General features: G+C 51.6%; 1 protein-coding gene across 1 annotated transcript in view; it reads left to right on the top strand.

Annotated features, from left to right (window-relative positions):
- The window catches only part of LOC144752896 (major histocompatibility complex class I-related protein 1-like), a 175,551-nt gene extending 152,457 nt beyond the window's left edge, over positions 1 to 23,094 (top strand). Inside the window, exon 5 of the mRNA XM_078640721.1 lies at positions 22,828 to 23,094. Within this exon, the coding sequence (XP_078496847.1) occupies positions 22,828 to 23,051 (224 nt within the window). The 3' untranslated portion in view covers positions 23,052 to 23,094. The remainder of the gene's footprint in view (positions 1 to 22,827) is intronic.
- The last annotated feature ends 248 nt before the right edge of the window (positions 23,095 to 23,342 follow it).

Here is a 23,342-nt window from a genome sequence, read left to right as displayed (position 1 = left end):
GCCAGCTAATGCTGGCTGCAGACAAGTGCGCTGCAGACTAATAGGGGCTTCGGACAAGTGCACTGCCAGCTAATGGTGGCTGCAGACAAGTGCAGTGCCTGCTAATAATGGCCGAAGACAAGTGTACTGCCAGCTAATACTGGCAGCAGACAAGTGCACTGCAGACTAATAATGGCTGATGATAAGTGCACTGCAGACTAATAGTGGCTGAGGACAAGTGTACTGCCAGCTAATACTGGTAGCAGACAAGTGCACTTCCTGCTAATAGTGGCTTCGGACAAGGGCACTGCAGACTAATAGTGGCTGAGGACAAGTGCACTGCTAGCTAATGGTGGCTGCAGATAAGTACGCTGCAGACTAATAGTGGCTGAGGACAAGTGTACTGCCAGCTAATACTGGTAGCAGACAAGTGCACTTCCTGCTAATAGTGGCTTCGGACAAGGGCACTGCAGACTAATAGTGGCTGAGGACAAGTGCACTGCCAGCTAATGGTGGCTGCAGACAAGTGCACTGTAGACTAATAGTGGCTGAGGACAAGTGCACTGCCAGCAAATAGTGGGTGCTGACAAGTGCACTGCAGACTAATAGTGGCTGAGGACAAGTGCAATTCCAGATAATGGTGGCTTCAGACAAGTGCAATGCAGACTAATAGTGGCTGAGGACAAGTGCAATTCCAGATAATGGTGGCTTCAGACAAGTGCAATGCAGACTAATAGTGGCTGAGGACAAGTGTACTGCTAGCTAATAGTGGCTGCGGACAAGTGTACTGCCGGCTACTAGTGGCTTTGAACGAGTGCACTTCCACCTAATAGTGGCTGTAGACAAGCGCACTGCCAGCTGATAGTGGCTGCAGACAAGTGCACTGCAGACTAATTGTTAGATTTGGGGGTCTCTGGTTGGCACAGGTAAGGACTTATGACAAGACTTGTGACCCTCTCTTCAAGTGAGGGCAAGGGAATTACCCTCTAAAATAACCCCTGCTCACCCTCTAGGTAGCCTGGCGCAAGCAGTCAAGGCTTATCTCAGAGTGTTATGGGTTAAGCATTTGTGAACACGTACAGTAACTCAGTTACAACAACACAAATGGACACCACACTAGGCTTATATCAAAAATAGTATCTTTTTTATAAAGGTTTAACACAAGACCACATATCTTCAGAAATAATCCACAGTACTTGTTTAGCAAAAAGAGTTATTTTAAAAATGTGTAACTTCTTGTTCTGTGTGCTTCGTGCTGTCTGTGCGGCTCTCACGGGGAAGAAACGTACCTAGGTAGAGTCAAATAGGCACCGGGGACTCTCGGGTCCGGTGCGCACAGAACTGCAGTGCGAGGCGTACAATTACCTTGGGTCGATGCGGACAATGCGTTGGGGAAGTGGAGGCGAACCAGGAGCGTTGTCAGCCCTGCTGCAGTGCGGATTCTGGCTCTCTGTAGGCGTCTTGTGGGAGGTGTAGAGAGGGGGCCACAGGGAGCGAGGCACACGGTCCTGACTTTCCGGCGTCCACGTCCGATGCGTTGTGCGCGTCGTACCTTCAGAGCGGGGTTGCCAATTAAATCCAAGCAGCGTGATGTAAAGCGGCGGTACACTGCGAGCGTATGGGCCGTACTGTCAAGCGCGGGGCTGCCTGTTAGATCCAAGCAGCGCGGTGCGGGGCGGACTGTACGCTGCAAGTGTGCGAGCCGTACTCCACCCGGCAGTGCGCTGCGTACTTCAGATACCAGCGGCTGGGACAAGGCGAGCGGTGCGGCTCAATGGAGGGAGGGTGAAGCAGGGTGCGGTGCGGCCCGGGTAGCTTACGGTGTGAGCTACGGCTCGTAAAGGGAGCGGAGTCACAACGTACGGGGCGGCCACGGCACAGGTTCCACGGCACTCAGGGCTTTAAGGCGCACTTCAGATCGCGGGTCCAGCAGTGTGGGAAAAATGGCAATTTCCAGCAGCTCATTGTGAAGGCGTTGGGAGTCCAATAGTCCTGGGACTCTGTTCAGGGGGCAAGCTCACCTACAATCCCTTGGAGATCTTTGAAAGCACAAGTTGAAACAAATCTTTTCCAGTCTTTCCTCTCCTCTCGCAGCAAGGCAACCACTGCAGGCCAATCCCCCAGGTCAGGGACATTAGTCCTCCTTGCAGCTTTCCGAGTTCCTTCTCGTCAGGCAGAGGTTCTTCTTGTTTCAGCAGGTTCAGTCCAGTTCTTGAGCACTTTGTTTACAGGACTCTGGCTTGTCTTTTCAGTGTGCAGGGCAGAGACATCAGGAGGTGGAGCCAGCATTGTGGTGGCAGAGCACAGCCCTATTCAGAGTCTAGTCGCACTCCTCCCACCCATCTGGCTGTAATCTTCCTATTCACCACCTGGCAGCCCCAGCCTGTCTCCTGGAATTCCCCAGCCCTGTCACTCACAGAAACCAGACAGCAGATACACATCCTAGCAGAGGCGGGCTGAAAAGGTTAGGCGAGCAAATACCAACTTTCTAAAAGTGGTATTTGCAAACACAGAATATTAAAATAAACTTTACAAAGAGATGTATTTTATTATTCTGAGTTCAGGCATACTAAACTTGAATTTCTACTGTGTTTCCCGAGTCTGTTGGAATCATAGAATGTAACAATTCCAACCGCCCATTCTGGCCTATGAGAACAGGTAGCCTTACCATAGTGAAAAACAAAAATGGCTGTAATTCACTATTAGGACATGCCACACACATCAGGGCTTATCCTACCTTATACTTACAATGCACCCTGACATGGGCCTACCATAAGGGTGACTAATATGAAGTTATGGGAAGGTTTAGGGACTGGCAAGAGGGTGCCCTTGCCCAGTCAGCATGACAGTACCGGACTGCACGCAGGTACTGCAATGGCAGATCTTACTCACATTTTACCAGGCTGCTTCTGTGGGTGGCACAACCAGTGCTGCAAGCCTACTAGCGGCATTTGGATTTACAAGCCTTGGGCACTCCTGGTGCACTTTACTGGGGTCTGACAGTAAACCAAATAAGCATGGAATCCAATTGCCATATACATTTTAAACAGGGAGCACTTGCACTGTGGAACTGATTGGCAGCTAACACCAGCAAAAACACATGAGGCACAGTAACACAAAGTGGAAGGGAGACCCACGCCAAGGTGCCAGGTCTAACACTAATAGTGGTTTAGGACAAGTGCACTGCCAGCTAATAGTGGCTGCAGACAAGTGCACTGCAGACTAATAGTGGTTGAGGAGAAGTGCACTGCCAGGTAATAGTTGCTGCAGACAAGTGCACTGCAGACTAATAGTGGCTGAGGACAAATGCACTGCCAGCTAATAGTGGCTGCAGACAAGTGCACTGAACACTAATAGTGGCTGAGGACAAGTGGCCTACCAGGTAATGGTGGCTGCAGACAAGTGCACTGCAGACTAATAGTGGCTGCAGAAAAGTGCACTGCAGACTAATAGTGGCTGAGGACAAGTGCACTGCCAGCTAATAGTGGCTGCAGACAAGTGCACTGAAGACTAATAGTGGCTGAGGACAAGTGCACTTCCACCTAATAGTGGCTGCGAACAAGTGCACTGCCAGATAATAGTGGCTGCGGACAAGTGCACTGCTGACTAATAGTGGTGGCAGACAAGCGCACTCCGGGCTAATAGTGGCTCCAAACAAGTGCACCGCAAGCTAACTGTGATTGTGCACAAGTGCACTGTAAGCTAGTAGTGGCTGTGGACGAGTGCAATGTCAGCTTACAGTGGTTGTGGACAAGCACAACACCAGCTAACAGTGGCTGTGGACAAGTGCACTGCCTTCTAACATTGGCTGCGGACAAGTCCCTTACCAGCTCACAGTGGCTGCGGACAAGTACCTTACCTGCTCACAGTGGCTGTGGTCATGAGCCCCACCAGCAAACTGTGGCTGCAGACAAGTGCAGTGCCAGCTAACTGTGGCTGCAGACAAGTGCACTGCCAGCTAACTGTGGATGCAAACAAGTGCACCACCAGCTGACAGTGACTGCAGACAAGTGCACAGCCAGCTAACTGTGGAGGCAGACGAGTGCACCACCAGCTAACAGTGTCTGCGGACAAGTGCAAAGCCAGCTAACTGTGGAGGCAGACGAGTGCACCACCAGCTAACAGTGACTGCAGACAAGTGCACCTCCAGATAACAGTGGCGGTGGACAAGTACTCTGCCAGCTCACAGTGGCGGTGGACAAGTGCCCTGCCAGCTCACAGTGGCTGCGAACTAGTGCACTGCCAGCTCACAGCGACTCTGGACAAGTACCTTGCCAGCTCACAGTGGCTGTGGAGAGGTATCTTACCATCTCACAGTGGCGGTGGACAAGTACACCACCATCTAACAGTGGCTGAAGACAAGTGCCCAGCCAGCTCACAGTGGCTGCAGACAAGTGCACTATCAGCAATCTATGGCTGCAGAAAAGTGCAACGTCAGCTAACTGTGGCTGTGGACAAGTGCACCGCCAGCCAACTGTGGCTGCAGACAAGTGCACTACTAGATAACAGTGGCGCTGGACAAGTGGCCGGCCAGCTCACAGTGGCAGTGCACAAGAGCCTTGCCAGCTCACACTGGCTGCGGACTAGTGCACTGCAAGCTAATTACGGCTGTGGGCAAGTGCCCTGCCAGCTAACTCTGGATGTGGACAAGTGCACCTCCAGCTAACAATAGCTGTGTACAAGTGCACTACCAGCTAAACGTGGCTGTGGACAAGTCCCCTGCCAGCTGACTGCGGCTGCGGACAAGTGCACTACCAGCTAACAGAGGTTTCGGATAAGTGCACCGCCTGCTAACAGTGGCTGCAGAGAAGTGCACCGCCAGCTACCAGTGGCTACTGACAACTGCTATGCCAGCTAACAGTGGCTGTGGACAAGTGCACTGCCAGCTAACAGAGATTGCAGACATGTGCACCACCAGCTAACAGTGGCTGCAGACAAGTGCACCACCAGCTAACAGTGATTGCAGACAAGTGCACCTCCAACTAACAGTGGGGGTGGACAAGTGCACCACCATCTAACAGTGGCTGCAGACAAGTACACTGCCAGCTCACAGTGGCTGCGGACAAGGACCTTGCCAGCTCACAGTGGCGGCGGACAAGTGCCCCACCAGAAAACTGTGGCTGCAGACAAGTGCACCACCAGCTACCTCTGGCTGCAGACAAATCCCTCGCCCGCTAACTGTGGCTGCAGACAAGTGCACCACCAGATAACTGTGGCTGCAGACAAGTGCACCACCAGCTAACTGTGACTGCAGACAAGTGCACTGCCAGATAGCAGTGGCTGCGGACAAGTGCACTGCCAGCTCACAATGGCTTCGGACAAGTACCTTGCCAGCTCACAGTGGCTGCAGACTAAGGCCCTGCTAGCTAACTATGGCTGTGGACAAGTGCACTGCCAGCTAACATTGGCAGCGTACAAGTGCACCGGAAGCTAACTGTGGCTGCAGACAAGTGCCCTGCCAACTCACAGTGGCTGCGGACAAGTGCACCACCAGCTAACTGTGGCTGCACACAAGTGCCCTGCCAGCTCACAGTTGCTGCGAACAAGTGCAACACCATCTAACAGTGGCTTGTTGGACCCGGCCTCGTGGCGTGGTTCGCCCCTGCTCCTCCGCACCCTGTTAGCATAGCCCTGCGCAGCACCCCGTTAGCGTTGCCTGCACCCCGAGCCCTGATCGTCCTGCTTCCTGTACACCCTGACCCTGTAACCGACGACCAGCCTCGCTTATCCCGTCCCCCTCCCGGCTCCGAGCGCCTACAACCTGCATGCCCCACAAGGCCCGGCAGCCAAATTCCCTTCCCGAGATTCCTGTCTCCCTGGGCCTAGCGTGACCTCGGCCCCAGCGAAACCCAGACTCCAAAGGCGCGCCCGTCCCGGCTGGGGGGTAAAGGGCTCCCCGAGTGAGATAAGCCAGGGAGTTTCGATGGCACCTCCGGCCTCCCCTAAGAGACTGGTTTCTGTCACACCTTTAGCCTCCCCCTGTGGGCCAGTTTCGATCGCACCTCTGGCCTCCCCGAGTGCTGGCTCCAGACCTGCTGGGCGTCTGGGAATCCCCGGACGCATCTTCCAAAGAGATCAAAGAGCCAACCGCCAGACCTCGCCAACGACCAGCCCCCAAGGCATGAGACCTCCGCCTGCGAGGGTCCGGACATCAAAGGGCCAATGGACTATATCAGGGCCTGCCCGACAACTAGCGGGCAGTTGTATCTTGGACCTGAAGCCTGCTGATCTGATCGCGGCTGACGCTGTGAAGAACTCAACCTCGCATCACTGAGCCCTGCTGACGCTTTCGCGGCTCCCTCTTCACAACAAGGAACTGAACCACCTGAGCCCTGCTGACGCTGTCGCGGCTCGAGCTGAACTCGTAACCATCGGAGCCCTGCTGACGCTGTCGCGACTCGTCCTCTCTAAGACCTCGGAGCCCTGCTGACGCTGTCGCGGCTCGTCCTATCTAAGACCTCGGAGCCCTGCTGACGCTGTCGCGGCTCGTCCTCTCTAAGACCTCGGAGCCCTGCTGACGCTATCGCGGCTCCTCAAGAACTTCTCCGGATCGAGCCCTGCTGACCTCGTCGCGGCTCGAGGAGTACTCTGGTCCGGCTGGACCATCGAGACCACCATCACGTCCCGAGCCGACTCGACGTGAGGGAAGCACCCAGTACGACCATCATCTTCTGCATCCCCCGGCTCGAGGATTGAGAGCTGTGCGCAGGGTATGCTTCGTACTGGCCGAGAGGCTGAGACTGTCCCGCTCCCCTCTTCCCGAATTCTCAAAGACTTGTGATCCCTCGATCATTGTGTACATAAGAGTGCTCTTTCTTTTACTGCTTATAAAGAACTTGTTACTGAAATCCAACGGTGTGGTGTCCGTTCGTAAGTGTGGTGTGAGCTCAGTGCGTATGATCCTAGACTCGACGTCCTCCCCGGTGGGGACCTCACGATAAGACTCGGCAAGATCTGTGGGAGAGGTGGGTCCTGGGGTGGTCGGGTGAGCACAACCTGGCCCTCTGAGATCGCCCCTTCTAACATGGCTAAAGAAAAGTGCACAGCCAGCTAACAGTGGCTGCAGACAAGTGCACCACCAGCTAACTGCAGCTGCAGACAAGTGCACCACCAGCTGTGAGTGACTGCAGACAAGTGCACTTCCAATTAACAGTGGCGCTGGACAAGTGCACCACCATCTAACAGTGGCTGCAGACGAGTGCACTGCCACCTCAAAGTGGTGGTGGACAAGTGCAATGCCACCTCATAGTGGCTGCGGACAAGTACCTTGCCAGCTCAAAGTGGCTGCAGACAAGTGCACCACCAGCTAACTGTGGCTGCAGACAAGTGCACCGCCAGCTAACTGTGGCTGCAGACAAGTGCACCGCCAGCTAACTGTGGCTGCAGGCAAGTGCACCGCCAGCTAACTGTGGCTGCAGACAAGTGCACTGCCAGCTAACTGTGGATGCAGACAAGTGCACTGCCAGCTAACTGTGGCTGCAGACAAGTGCACTGCCAGCTAACTGTGTCTGCAGACAAGTGCACCGCCAGCTAACTGTGGCTGCAGACTAGTGCACCACCAGCTAACTGTGGCTGCAGACAAGTGCACCACCAGCTAACTGTGGCTGCAGACAAGTGCACTGCCAGCTAACTGTGGCTGCAGACAAGTGCACCGCCAGCTAACAATGACTGCAGACAAGTGCACCGCCAGCTAACTGTGCCTAAAGACAAGTGCACCACCAGCTAACTGTGGCTGCAGACAAGTGCACCGCCAGCTAACTGTGGCTGCAGACAAGTGCACCGCCAGCTAACTGTGGCTGCAGACAAGTGCACCACCAGCTAACTTTGGCTGCAGACAAGTGCACCTACAGCTAACAATGACTGCAGACAAGTGCACCGCCATCAAACTGTAGCTGCAGACATGTTCACCGCCAGCTAACTGTGGCTACAGACAAGTGCACCACCAGCTAACTGCAGCTGCAGACAAGTGCACCACCAGCTGTGAGTGACTGCAGACAAGTGCACTTCCAACTAACAGGGGTGGTGGACAAGTGTACCACCATCTAACAGTGGCTGCAGACAAGTGCACTGCCACCTCATAGTGGCTGCGGCAAGTGACCTGCCAGCTAATGGTGGCTGCAGACAAGTGCACTGTAGACTAATAGTGGCTGAGGACAAGTGCACTGCCAGCAAATAGTGGGTGCTGACAAGTGCACTGCAGACTAATAGTGGCTGAGGACAAGTGCAATTCCAGATAATGGTGGCTTCAGACAAGTGCAATGCAGACTAATAGTGGCTGAGGACAAGTGCAATTCCAGATAATGGTGGCTTCAGACAAGTGCAATGCAGACTAATAGTGGCTGAGGACAAGTGTACTGCTAGCTAATAGTGGCTGCGGACAAGTGTACTGCCGGCTACTAGTGGCTTTGAACGAGTGCACTTCCACCTAATAGTGGCTGTAGACAAGCGCACTGCCAGCTGATAGTGGCTGCAGACAAGTGCACTGCAGACTAATTGTTAGATTTGGGGGTCTCTGGTTGGCACAGGTAAGGACTTATGACAAGACTTGTGACCCTCTCTTCAAGTGAGGGCAAGGGAATTACCCTCTAAAATAACCCCTGCTCACCCTCTAGGTAGCCTGGCGCAAGCAGTCAAGGCTTATCTCAGAGTGTTATGGGTTAAGCATTTGTGAACACGTACAGTAACTCAGTTACAACAACACAAATGGACACCACACTAGGCTTATATCAAAAATAGTATCTTTTTTATAAAGGTTTAACACAAGACCATATATCTTCAGAAATAATCCACAGTACTTGTTTAGCAAAATTAGTTATTTTACAATTGTGTAACTTCTTGTTCTGTGTGCTTCGTGCTGTCTGTGAGGCTCTCACGGGGAAGAAACGTGCCTAGGTAGAGTCAAATAGGCGCCGCGGACTCTCGGGTCCGGTGCGCACACAACCGCAGTGCGAGACGTACAATTACCTTGGGTCGATGCGGACAATGCGTTGGGGAAGTGGAGGCGAACGAGGAGCGTTGTCAGCCCTGCTGCGGTGCGGATCCTGGCTCTCTATAGGCATCTCGTGGGAGGCGTAGAGAGGGGGCCATGGGGAGCGAGGCGGACGGTCCTGACTTTCCGGCGTCCATGTCCGATGCGTTGTGCGCATCGTACCTTCAGAGCGGGGATGCCAATTAAATCCAAGCAGCGTGATGTAAAGCGGCCGGTACACTGCGAGCGTATGGGCCGTACTGTCAAGCGCAGGCTGTTAGATCCAAGCAGCGCTGTGCGGGGCGGACAGTACGCTGCAAGCGTGCGAGCCGTACTCTGCCCGGCAGTGCGCTGCGTACTACAGATACCAGCGGCTGGGACAAGGCGAGCGGTGCGGCTCGAAGGAGGGAGGGTGAAGCAGGGTGCGGTGCGGCCCGGGTAGAGAGGAGTCACACGGTGCGGGCGGCCACGGCACAGGTTCCACGGCACTCAGGGCTTTAAGGCGCACTTCAGCTCGCGGGTCCAGCAGTGTGGGAAAAATGGCAATTTCCAGCAGCTCATTGTGAAGGCATTGGGAGTCCAATAGTCCTGGGACTCTGTTCAGGGGGCAAGCTCACTTACAAGCCCTTGGAGATCTTTGAAAGCACAAGTTGAACAAAGTCTTTTCCAGTCTTTTCCTCTCCTCTCGCAGCAAGGCAACCACTGCAGGCCAATCCCCCAGGTCAGGGACATTAGTCCTCCTTGCAGCTTTCCCAGTTCCTTCTCGTCAGGCAGAGGTTCTTCTTGTTTCAGCAGGATCAGTCCAGTTCTTGAGCACTTTGTTTACAGGACTCTGGCTTGTCTTGTCAGTGTGCAGGGCAGAGACATCAGATGCTCCACAGGAGGTGGAGCAAGCATTGTGGTGGCAGAGCACAGCCCTATTCAGAGTCTAGTCGCACTCCTCCCACCCATCTGGCTGTAATCTTCCTATTCACCACCTGGCAGCCCCAGCCTGTGTCCTGGAATTCCCCAGCCCTGTCACTCACAGAAAACAGACAGCAGATACACATCCTAGCAGAGGCGGGCTGAAAAGGTTAGGCGAGCAAATACCAACTTTCTAAAAATGGTATTTGCAAACACAGAATATTAAAATAAACTTTACTAAGAGATGTATTTTATTATTCTGAGTTCAGGTATACTAAACTTGAATTTCTACTGTGTTTCCTGATTCTGTTGGAATCATAGAATGTAACAATTCCAACAGCCCATTCTGGCCTATGAGAACAGGTAGCCTTACCATAGTGAAAAACAAAAATGGCTGTATTTCAACTTCAACTTCAAATAATCTTTATTTCGGTCATGAAAGACCATAAAAGATATACAAATAATTTTTATCATTTAAGAACATTTATGCATATGCTATAAAAAAGTCATAGTTAAAATCTGATTACTAAAAAAAAACATCATAATTCGAAGAAGGGAGGAAATGGAATTGTTTCATATAACTTTAGTGTCTCTAATAATTAAAGCACGTGTTCGCCACATTGCTGTCAAGAATTTTGCCATTGCAAACACAGTTGGAGCCGCTAAATCTGTCTTGAGGACTCTATAAGCCGGAGCAAAAGTTCTGAAACCCAAGTTCCTTAAGTGAGGGACCAACCAATAACTCCTAATTCTGCTGTAGGCTCTGCAGAACAGGACCACATGAAGATCGCTTTCCAATTTGTAGTTGCATGCGGGGCATGCCCCTGAGTCCAGATTGCCTTCCCACGATTTAGTAAGGGACCTCAGGGGAAGAGAGCCATACCTCCATTGCATGTAGATCTTCCGCACAGACACAGGTGTCATGGTGTCCAGTACATATTCAGGGCTGTAGGAGTCTTTTATCTTGATAAATGAGTCAGTTAGGGATCCTTCCCGGAGAGAGGACATAGCTTTCTGGTGCATAGCTCTGTAGAATAAATTTGAAAGTTCTTTTCTAGAGAGCCTTACGGACACTACTTCCGGGTTGGACCATAGATCTGGGACTCCAAGGTAAATACACATATCCCTGATGTACTTTATCCATGGGATTTTAGTGGCATAGGTTGATCTCAGAAGCTCCTGCAGTTCATTTCTATAGTGTACCAGGTCCTCACTTCTCCGCAGACGTCTCCAGTAGGTCAGAGGTTTTAGGCCCAATACCTCCGTGATTGGTCGAAGCGCCAAGTCCATTCTTAGGGGGAGAAGTGGGGTGCTCGGGGGGAGAGCTGCCAGTTGTCTTATAAAGTTATTTTCAGCGACCTGTACCGTGTGTAAAGGTATATGTCCCCATATCTCACCCCCATAAGTGATACCCCCCCTAGCTTGGGTTTTATAAATGTGGATGGCGGGTGTCAGTGGACGCAAGGGTGATTTTTTGGAAATTCTTGTAATGGCACCTGCCCTCTGAACCAGCTTTGTTGTTGCTTTTGTTTTATGTGGAAGCCAAGTCAGATTCTGATTGAGGGTTATACCGAGGTATTCTATTACTTGGACTCTCTCTAGGGTTGTAGGTCCCAGGCGAGGGTTTGGGCAGCTTTTGGGTTTGGGGCTTAGAATCATAAATTTGGTCTTGGTTGGATTTATTTCTAGACCTCTTTCATTACAAAACCCCAAAAACCCGATCAGAACCCTTTGAAGCCCCATTGGAGTTTTGGACAGCAGCAGGGTGTCATCTGCAAACATGATTGCTGGCACCCTGCTGCCATTCAATTGTGGTGCATCGATATTAATGATCCTGTTTAAGTACTCTATCACCCCGTTCACAAATAAGCAAAACAGGGTCGGGGCCAGTACACAGCCCTGCCTCACCCCTCTAAGGACTGGGAATCTGTCCGTTAACCTACCGCCCTTTCCATATCTGACTCGGGCATAGTTGTTTGAATGCAACCTAATTAAGATATGGAGAATATCTCTCGGGACACCCAGATCAGCCAGCACCGCCCACAGTCTAGCCCAAGGAACTAAATCAAAGGCGGCGCGGAGGTCCACAAATACCGCATACAGTGTCCCACCTTCAACAAGCACTGTCTCCCAATATAGAACACTCAGTCTGAGTATTTGATCGACTGTTGAAACTCCTTTCCTAAATCCCGCCTGAAGAGGACTTAAAATGTCAGTCTCCTCCATCCAGCTCAACAACCTATCAAGAATTAGTCTGCCAAATAGGTTTTGGGACACATCAATGAGGCTGATTGGGCGGTAGTTGGCTGGGAGCAGGGGCGGCCCCTTTTTATATATCGGGACCACCTCCACTCCCAACCAAGTATCAGGTATTTTCATTCCCCCCAGCACTGCATTGAACAGAATCAACAGGTAAGGTGCCCAAATTCCTGGTTCGTGCTTGAAGAGGTCGCCCGGCAACCCATCCAAGCCCGGTGCCTTCCCGGAGGACAGCCCGGCTATCGCCATCCTAACGTCTTTTATAGTGAAGGGTTCGGCAGTCCGTCCCTCAAGGGTAATAGGCGGAGCTAATTCTGTCCCCTCATTCTCTAGGGAATATAGCTGCTCAAAGTGTCTTTGCCAGACACTTGCAGCAATATTGGGTTCAATGGCCGTGGGAAGATCCCCGCTTCCATGGTTTATTATTCTCCAGAATCTACGCGAGTCCCTTGTTGCTAGGGACTCCGATAGATTCTCCCAGTGCTGTATGTCCCATTCTATCTTAGCATTTGCTACAAGTGTTTTATAGGCCCTCCTCCTAGAGGAGATCTCCTCCCTCGTACCACCTGCTTTTATGATAGATAGGAGGTCATGTTTTGCAGCTCGGCAGGCAGTGTTGAACCAAGTAACGTTTTTCTGTGTCTGGGTTCTGGGTGGTCTGGTGCTGAAGAGGTGTACTTCAAGCTTCCTAATTAGATGTTCATGTACCTGCGCAAGGTCCTTACTAATTTCCCTAGTGGGGTCTAAGTTCCATAAATGGAAGGCCTCTTCTAGGATTGAAGTGATTCCAGCGTATAGGGAGGCTAACTTATCTTCGCTGGATACAAGATTTTCCCATTTTATCCTCCTTTTGTTATTTTCCAAAAGATGTCCCGATCTTGGCTCCTGCCCGCATGACACACTTTCCTCCAAACAGGGAATGGCGAAGTCTAATATTAATGCGTTATGATCACTGTCCTGTCTTGGCATTACTCTGAAATCCATCACCCTTTTCCAGGTATGCAACTGCACCAGGAAGTAATCTAATCTAGATTCCCTCCCGGCTTTGTTAAACGTGCATTTACTCGGGATATCAGACCTGGTGCGGCCGTTACAAGCTCTTAAGCCATAGGTGAGATTTAATGTATTTATTTGAACAGCCAGCGGTGTCCATGCTCTCGGAGGTGGAGCCTCAGTGGATGGAACCTGCCAACTTGAATCCTCCTCTAGGGAGGGTCCATCAAGTAGTCCAGGTAACGGTTCAAAATGTGAGTTAAAATCTCCTCCTATTAGGTATGGTATATCCTCTGGGATGGTTTCTAGAAGACAGGACAATGCCTCGATGGTTTTGGAGGAGGCAGCTATTGGGACTGGCCTGGAGTAAATGTTTATTACAAGTAGTTTGTAAAGTCCTGGCCATTCGAGCAGAACGGCCAGAATGTCCTCCGATTGCACAGTATATCGTGAAGCTGTGCAACCTAGGTCAGAAGTTACCCAGATTGCTAGCCCTCCTGACGGTCGGCCTCTTCCTCCCCAACTAGCTTGTATTGAAAATGTTTCGAAGTCCCTGTGCGTAATCTCCTCCCTGGCCCAGGTCTCTTGGAAGAGACAGATGCTTTGTGAGTTTATTAATTCGACCCATGAATCTGAGTCTATTTTGTTGGCCAAGCCTGCCAGGTTCCATGAAAGCATTTTAATTGTTTGAGGGACGTGATGCCCAGTCAGCATCGTAGTTTGATTGAGCAATTCCCTGTCACTAGCTGCATGTGCGGTTGATGTGGGTAATTTCCCCCTTTCGTCAATAACACTTACTTCTCCACACCCTTCCTCCACGTTCACAATGCCTTCGCCAATGATCATGTCATCTAACCTTGTTTCAGCATTTGGATCAGGTTCATTGCAATACCCGCGATAGTTCATGCTGTTGCCTCCCCCACCAGTATTCATGTGAACAATGGTTTGTCAACATCCCCAGCCCGGGTCTTGCCATCCAACCGTAGGATTATAAATCGGGCCAGTAAGATGGTTTTGGCACTGTGACGGTGGAACAGCTGGAAAAATCCTTGGCCATGGTGGGTTGGGGGGACAGTTTTGCTTATTGAGTAGCCCCGTCATAATGCTAATGGGACGTGGATAAAAGAAGGTAAGATCAACGATGTTGATCCCTCCATTATTTGTGTCTCAACCCAGTCTTGTTATCCATCCTGCCACCCTTGAGTCTTGAAAGTTGACCACAATACAGTCCCCCCTCAGGGTTTTGGGAGTGCAACCTATCCATTCTATTCTCCTTACCCCCAATATTAGTCCATCCACTTCCCCTGGCAGAGGCCGGTTCACCCTTAACCAGTGCATAACCTTATTTTTGAGCATCTGGAAGGTTTCTCTCTGTCCCGTTGAGAGTGGTGGGACATTTGTAAAAACGGCTACATAGGGAAAGGAGTCAGGGGTGAGGTTCATTGGGGGTTTCTTTTGAGGTGGCTTTATCAATGATTGTAAGGACGGTTTAGGAGCTATAGGAGCGGGGCGGGGTGCAAGTTTGTTTACCATGGGCTGTTTACTCGTTGGGGGAACGGTGGGTGTGATAGTGCCTGTACCAGAAGACGCATTACCGCCTGGTCCCTCGACAAGCGGGGGATTAAGACTAAGCGGCATCGCTGCGCCTCAATCTGAGATGTTATTACAATATTAGGACAGTTGTTGGCAGCCCCAGATGTAACTAAATCAAGAGGCTTGGATGATCTCTTCCCAACCGCACTGCCCGACTTAGGTAACACTGGGGAGTTAAATTGTGTCCTTCGTCCCTTCTCCAGTATTATGCATTGGGTGTTATTCTGGGGCTTATTATTTTCCACTGGCCTTGCTTGGGTTTTTATAAGTGCCTTCGTTGAAAAAAAGTTATCTAGTGTTACCTGCTCAAAACGGTCTAGGCGGTCAGATAGTTTACTGATTCGTTCCTCTAATTGGAGCAAAATTGACCGTAAGAGCTTTTCTAGATCTGGAAGCAGTTTGCTAGAAAGTGGCGGTATAGCAGCCAGTGGTAGGTCTGTATCCGCAGAATTAATAATACTGGTATCTGAACTATCAAGTAAGACAACATCTCCCTCTTGTGTTCTTTTCCCACTGCTGCTAGCTTCAGTCTCGGCCTTGCTAGGGCACGTGCTCCTGCCTACTTTCCTAAGTTTATGTGGGGGTTTTGCTAAATAACATTTTTTTGGTGCAGTACCCCTTTTTCTTTTTGAACCTGGTTTGTGTTTAGACAGAGAAACTGGGGCACTAGTTTGTGATGTACATATAGTAGGATCAGTATGACTCACACTGAGAGATGTCGATTCTGCCGCATTCCCCTGATTCTCTTCGTTAGTAGAGGCATTAGAACGTATTTCGGCAATGTTAGGTAAATTTAAAGATGATAAGGGCGTTACCAGAGCAGGGTAGGTTTGTACTGAGCGCTTGTCTACAGGATGTTTCAAGAGTTCAATAGACAATCTACGCTCAGCACGCCTCTCTGCAAGCGTTATCTCTTTGTCAATTTCTACGATGGGCCGGTTAAAGTATTTGTCTAAAGGTCCAATGACTGCAGGCCCGGGCTCGACCAGTACGGTCATCGGAATAGAGCTGGTGGGAGATACAAACATCCTTGTGGGCTCCAATCCTTTTAAAAGCTTGTAATTTAGCACTTGTCTGTCACAGCCCTTTCCTTTGTACAGTATTTTCCTTCAGGGTCGATGGCAGAGGGCTGGCCCAGCCCGGCCTCCCTCGGCCCCTGACGGCCACAGACGGTCCCGCCCTTGTCCCGGGCTTCTCCCGGGACGCTCCCGCGCAGCGGGTATGCTGAGGTCTTCAAATACCAATTGGTGTTATGGGCAGTGGGCGTGGCAGGCAGGGAGAGCAGCCCAGCTGGTGTCAATAGGGCTCGCAGGGACTCCTGGTCCACGGAGTCCCTGCTTCGTGCTCGCAGCCCTGCCGGTCAGATGGAGAGTGCCCAGAGTCAGCAGCCCCTTTGCAGATACCGCGCTGCGGGACCCGCGTAGCGGGTCCGGCGAGGTTGATAAAGAGGACCCTGTGGCAGGAGGACTTGAGGCTAAAAACGGTTGCAAAAGCAGTCAGGTACAACAAACAGCAAGGAAAAGGGTCCCGCTTGCTAGTAGGAGATCCCGCCTGTTATGCTCCGTGGGCGGTGGGCGTGGCCGGCAGGGAGAGCAGCCCAGCTGGTCTCAATAGGGCTCGCAGGGACTCCTGGTCCACGGAGTCCCTGCTTCGTGCTCGCAGCCCTGCCAGTCAGATGGAGAGTGCTCAGAGTCAGCAGCCCCTTTGCAGATACCACGCTGCGGGACCCGCGTAGCGGGTCCGGCGAGGTTGATAAAGAGGACCCTATGGCAGGAGGACTTGAGGCTAAAAACGGTTGCAAAAGCAGTCAGGTACAACAAACAGCAAGAAAAAGGTTCACTATTAGGACATGCCACACACATCAGGGCTTGTCCTACCTTATACTTACAATGCACCCTGCCTTGGGCCTACCATAAGGGTGACTAATATGAAGTTAAGGGAAGGTTTAGGGACTGGCAAGTGGGTGCCCTTGCCCAGTCAGCATGACAGTACCGGACTGCACGCAGGTACTGCAATGGCAGACCTTACTCACATTTTACCAGGCTGCTTCTGTGGGTGGCACAACCAGCGCTGCAAGCCTACTAGCGGCATTTGGATTTACAAGCCTTGGGCACTCCTGGTGCACTTTACTGGGGTCTGACAGTAAACCAAATAAGCATGCAATCCAATTGCCATATACATTTTATACAGGGAGCACTTGCACTGTGGAACTGATTGGCAGTGGCACAGTGCTCTGAGCATCTAACACCAGCAAAAACACATTAGGCACAGTAACACAAAGTGGAAGGGAGACCCATGCCAAGGTGCCTGGTCTAACACTAATAGTGGTTTAGGACAAGTGCACTGCCAGCTAATAGTGGCTGCAGACAAGTGCACTGCAGACTAATAGTGGCTGCAGACAAGTGCACTGAACACTAATAGTGGCTGAGGACAAGTGGCCTACAAGGTAATGGTGGCTGCAGACAAGTGCACTGCAGACTAATAGTGGCTGCAGACAAGTGCACTGCAGACTAATAGTGGCTGAGGACAAGTGTACTGCCAGCTAATAGTGGCTGCAGACAAGTGCACTGAAGACTAATAGTGGCTGAGGACAAGTGCACTTCCACCTAATAGTGGCTGCGAACAAGTGCACTGCCAGATAATAGTGGCTGCGGACAAGTGCCCTGCTGACTAATAGTGGTGGCAGACAAGTGCACTCCGGGCTAATAGTGGCTCCAAACAAGTGCACCGCAAGCTAACTGTGATTGTGCACAAGTGCACTGTAAGCTAATAGTGGCTGTTGAGGAGTGCAATGTCAGCTTACAGTGGTTGTGGACAAGCACACCACCAGCTAACAGTGGCTGTGGACAAGTGCACTGCCTTCTAACATTGGCTGCGGACAAGTCCCTTACCAGCTCACAGTGGCAGTGGACATGAGCCCCACCAGCAAACTGTGGCTGCAGACAAGTGCAGTGCCAGCTAACTGTGGCTGCAGACAAGTGCACAGCCAGCTAACTGTGGATGCAAACAAGTGCACCACCAGCTGACAGTGACTGCAGACAAGTGAACCACCAACTAACAGTGGTGATGGACAAGTGCACCACCATCTCACAGTGGCTGCAGACAAGTGCACAGCCAGCTAACTGTGGAGGCAGACGAGTGCACCACCAGCTAACAGTGACTGCAGACAAGTGCACAGCCAGCTAACTGTGGAGGCAGACGAGTGCACCGCCAGCTAACAGTGACTGCAGACAAGTGCACCTCCAGATAACAGTGGGGGTGGACAAGTACCCTGCCAGCTCACAGTGGCGGTGGACAAGTGCCCTGCCAGCTCACAGTGGCTGCAAACTAGTGCACTGCCAGCTCACAGCGACTCCGGCCAAGTACCTTGCCAGCTCACAGTGGGTGTGGACAGGTATCTTACCATCTCACAGTGGCGGTGGTCAAGTACACCATCATCTAACAGTGGCTGCAGACAAGTGCACAGCCAGCTCACAGTGGCTGCAGACAAGTGCACCACCAGCAATCTATGGCTGCAGACAAGTGCAACGTCAGCTAACTGTGGCTGTGGACAAGTGCACCGCCAGCCAACTGTGGCTGCAGACAAGTGCACTACCAGATAACAGTGGCGCTGGACAAGTGGCCGGCCAGCTCACAGTGGCAGTGCACAAGAGCCTTGCCAGCTCACACTGACTGCAGACTAGTGCACTGCAAGCTAATTACGGCTGTGGGCAAGTGCCCTGCCAGCTAACTCTGGATGTGGACAAGTGCACCGCCAGCTAACAATAGCTGTGTACAAGTGCACCACCAGCTAAACGTGGCTGTGGACAAGTCCCCTGCCAGCTGACTGTGGCTGAGGACAAGTGCACGACCAGCTAACAGAGGTTTCGGATAAGTGCACCGCCTGCTAACAGTGGCTGCAGAGAAGTGCACCGCCAGCTACCAGTGGCTACTGACAACTGCCCTGCCAGCTAACAGTGGCTGTGGACAAGTGCACTGCCAGCTAACAGTGATTGCAGACATGCGCACCACCAGCTAACAGTGGCTGCAGACAAGTGCACCACCAGCTAACAGTGATTGCAGACAAGTGCACCGCCAACTAACAGTGGGGGTGGGCAAGTGCACCACCATCTAACAGTGGCTGCAGACAAGTACACTGCCAGCTCACAGTGGCTGCGGACAAGTGCCCCACCAGAAAACTGTGGCTGCAGACAAGTGCACCACCAGCTACCTCTGGCTGCAGACAAGTGCCTCGCCAGCTAACTGTGCCTGCAGACAAGTGCACCACCAGCTAACTGTGGCTGCAGACAAGTGCACCACCAGCTAACTGTGACTGCAGACAAGTGCACCACCAGATAGAAGTGGCTGCGGACAAGTGCACTGCCAGCTCACAATGGCTTCGGACAAGTACCTTGCCAGCTCACACAAGTACCTTGCCAGCTCACAGTGGCTGCAGATTAAGGCCCTGCTAGCTAACTATGGCTGTGGACAAGTGCACTGCCAGCTAACATTGGCAGCGTACAAGTGCACCGCAAGCTAACTGTGGCTGCAGACAAGTGCCCTGCCAACTCACAGTGACTGCGGACAAGTGCACCACCAGCTAACTGTGGCTGCACACAAGTGCCCTGCCAGCTCACAGTTGCTGCGAACAAGTGCACCACCATCTAACAGTGGCTGAAGACAAGTGCACCGCCATCTAAAAGTGGCTGCAGACAAGTGCACCGCCAGCCAACAGTGGCTGCAGACAAGTGCACCACCAGCTAACAGTGACTTCAGACAAGTGCATCGCCAGCTAACTGTGGCTGCAGACAAGTGCACCGCCAGCTAACTGTGGCTGCAGACAAGTGCAACGCCAGCTAACTGTGGCTGCAGACAAGTGCACCGCCAGCTAACTGTGGCTGCAGACAAGTGCACCACCAGCTAACTTTGGCTGCAGACAAGTGCACCTACAGCTAACAATGACTGCAGACAAGTGCACCACCATCAAACTGTAGCTGCAGACATGTGCACCGCCAGCTAACTGTGGATGCAGACAGGTGCACCACCAGCTAACTGCAGCTGCAGACAAGTGCACCACCAGCTGTGAGTGACTGCAGACAAGTGCACTTCCAACTAACAGTGGTGGTGGACAAGTGCACCACCATCTAAAAGTGGCTGCAGACAAGTGCACTGCCACCTCATAGTGGCTGTGGACAAGTGCACTGCCACCTCATAGTGGCTGCGGACAAGCACCTAGCCAGCTCAATGTGGCTGCAGACAAGTGCACTACTAGCTAACTGTGGCTGCAGACTAGTGCACTGCCATCAAACTGTGGCTGCAGACAAGTGCACCGCCATCAAACTATGGCTGCAGACAAGTGCACCACCAGCTAACTGCGGCTGCAGACAAGTGCACCACCAGCTGTGAGTGACTGCAGACAAGTGCACTTCCAACTAACAGTGGCAGTGGACAAGTGCACCACCATCTAACAGTGGCTGCAGACAAGTGCACTGCCACCTCATAGTGGCTGCGGACAAGGGCAGTGACACCTCATAGTGGCTGCGGACAAGTACCTTGCCAGATTAAAGTGGCTGCAGACAAGTGCACCACCAGCAAACTGTTGCTGCAGACAAGTGCACCGCCAGCTAACTGTGGCTGCAGACATGTGCACCACCAGCTAACAGTGGCTGCAGACAAGTGCACCACCAGCTAACTGTGGCTTCAGACAAGTGCACCGCCAGCTAACTTTGGCTGCAGACAAGTGCACCACCAGCTAACTGTGGCTGCAGACAAGTGCACTGCCAGCTAATGGTGGCTGCAGACAAGTGCAGTGCCTGCTAATAGTGGCTGCAGACAAGTGCACTGCACTCTAATAGTGGCTGAGGACAAGTGCACTGCAGACTAATAGTGGCTGATGGCAAGTGCACTGCCAGCTAATGGTGGCTGCAGACAAGTGCACTGCAGACTAATAGTGGCTGCGTACAAGTCCACTGTCGGCTAATAGTGGCTGAGGACAAGTGTACTGCCAGATAATACTGGCACTAGACACGTGCACTGCAGGCTAATGGTGGCTGAGGACAAGTGCACTGCAGACTAATAGTGGCTGAGGACAAGTGTACTGCAGACAAATAGTGTCTGAGGACAAGTGCACTGCAGACTAATAGTGGCTGAGGACAAGTGCAGTGCAGACTAATAGTGGCTGAGGACAAGTGTACTGCAGACAAATAGTGTCTGAGGACAAGTGCACTGCAGACTAATAGTGTCTGAGGACAAGTGCAGTGCAGACTAATAGTGGCTGAGGACAAGTGTACTGCAGACAAATAGTGTCTGAGGACAAGTGCACTGCAGACTAATAGTGTCTGAGGACAAGTGCACTACAGACTAACAGTGGGTGAAGACAAGTGCACTGCAGACTAATTGTGGCTGAGGACAAGTGCAGTGCAGACAAATAGTGGCTGAGGACACGTGCAGTGCCTGCTAATAGTGCCTAAGGACACGTGTACTGCCAGCTAGCTAGCACTTGCTGCGGTCCTCAAACTTGCACTCACACCCGTGGAGAAGGTGGCTTCAAAAAGTCCTTAATTTCTTGGGGGCTGCGTCTGTACCCTGTCTGTGGAACCAAGTCTCTGGCGCTAGATATTCACCTTATGGAGGGCAGGTGGCCATTTGTTTTTGTTAAGCATGAGTCATTGACTATGCATGATTTATTCCCATCGATTATTTCATTTTGAGGGTCTTTTCCCCAGTGATCATTGAGTTACTTCTGCTCGTTGCTGCCTCTCTTTCCTACAGTGCTCATTACTTGGTTCAGTCTGCACTTTGTTAATGTGTACATTAACAAAGCACAGAAACTAAACGTGTCTAAGGACGAGTGCACTGCAGGCAAATAGTGGCTGAGGGCAAGTGCACTGCAGACTAATAGTGGCTGAGGACAAATGCACTGCAGATTAATAGTGGCTGCAGACAAGTGCACTGCCAGATAATACTGGCACTAGACACGTGCACTGCAGGCTAATAGTGGCTGAGGACAAGTGCACTGCAGACTAATAGTGGTTGAGGACAAGTGCACTGCAGACAAATAGTGTCTGAGGACAAGTGCACTGCAGACAAATAGTGTCTGAGGACAAGTGCACTGCAGACAAATAGTGTCTGAGGACAAGTGCACTGCAGACTAATAGTGGCTGAGGACAAGTGCACTGCAGATTAATAGTGGCTGCAGACAAGTGCACTGCAGACTAATAGTGGCTGAGGACAAGTGCACTGCAGATTAATAGTGGGTGAGGACAAGTGCACTGCAGACTAATAGTGGGTGAGGACAAGTGCACTGCAGACTAATAGTGGGTGAGGACAAGTGCACTGCAGACTAATAGTGGGTGAGGACAAGTGCACTGCAGACTAATAGTGGGTGAGGACAAGTGCACTGCAGACTAATAGTGGGTGAGGACAAGTGCACTGCAGACTAATAGTGGGTGAGGACAAGTGCACTGCAGACTAATATTGGCTGAGGACACGTGCAGTGCCTGCTAATAGTGCCTAAGGACACGTGTACTGCCAGCTAGCTAGCACTTGCTGCGGTCCTCAAACTTGCACTCACACCCGTGGAGAAGGTGGCTTCAAAAAGTCCTTAATTTCTTGGGGGCTGCGTCTGTACCCTGTCTGTGGAACCAAGTCTCTGGCGCTAGATATTCACCTTATGGAGGGCAGGTGGCCATTTGTTTTTGTTAAGCATGAGTCAGTGACTATGCATGATTTACTCCCATTGATTATTTCATTTTGAGGGTCTTTTCCCCAGTGATCATTGAGTTACTTCTGCTCGTTGCTGCCTCTCTTTCCTACAGTGCCCATCACTTGGTTCAGTCTGCACTTTGCTAATGTGTACATTAACAAAGCACAGGAACTAAACGTGGGGGTTCATTTATTTGAGAACCTTTCTTGAGGTTGTAAGTTATGACTTGTGAGTGCTGAGAAGCGGGGTTCACGAGGCGACTAGAAGCCGGACCTGGTGCCTCCTCTGGATGTTCTGATGGATGAATGAACTCCTCTGCTTGCCCCCCCCCCCCCTCCTCACCTTCATCCCCTCCCCTCACTCCTTGCCTTCCCAGCTCTCCTCCGTTCAGTGGCTTTAGTACAATGTGTCACTCCGAATATATTTACGTGTTGTGCTTGTGTTTCAGGTGAACAGCGCGGGGGCCTGGAGAGCAATGAGCTGGTGGCGCTGGTGGTGGTGCTGTCGCTCGCTGTGGCGATGATGACGGCGATGCTGGTGCTGGCGTGGGCCGGGATATTGAAGTGGAAAGTTATACTGAGCCTTTTGACGATCATGCGGTGCCCACAGCATTCAAGACGCAACAGGGAGGGACAAGATACGTTTAGGGAAGTGACGCAAACATACCTGTGACACCGCTGGGTCCAGCACCGGAAGTGATGTCGCAAGCAGCACGTGAAAGGGTTCTCTTCTCTGAGTGCCCGCGTTACCAATCCGAGGCTGTCGACAGGTCATTTGAAAATGTTGTGCTTGTTAATGAGGCTAAGTTGTTGTTTCACCCTATTAAAATGATGAAAGATACAATTAAATAACAAGTTCCATTTATTGCAGCACGGTTCAAATCTGTACATGTATCATCAATGTCCAGCTTGTACTGAACTAACAGAAATACAGAGTATTGCTTAAACCGGTGGAATATAGAGC

The sequence above is a fragment of the Lissotriton helveticus genome, chromosome 5_1, assembly GCF_964261635.1.
Source record: "Lissotriton helveticus chromosome 5_1, aLisHel1.1, whole genome shotgun sequence".
Taxonomy (NCBI): Eukaryota; Metazoa; Chordata; class Amphibia; order Caudata; family Salamandridae; genus Lissotriton; species Lissotriton helveticus.
Note: the sequence above shows the minus strand (reverse complement) of the source record. Positions and strands in the feature narration are given on the sequence as shown.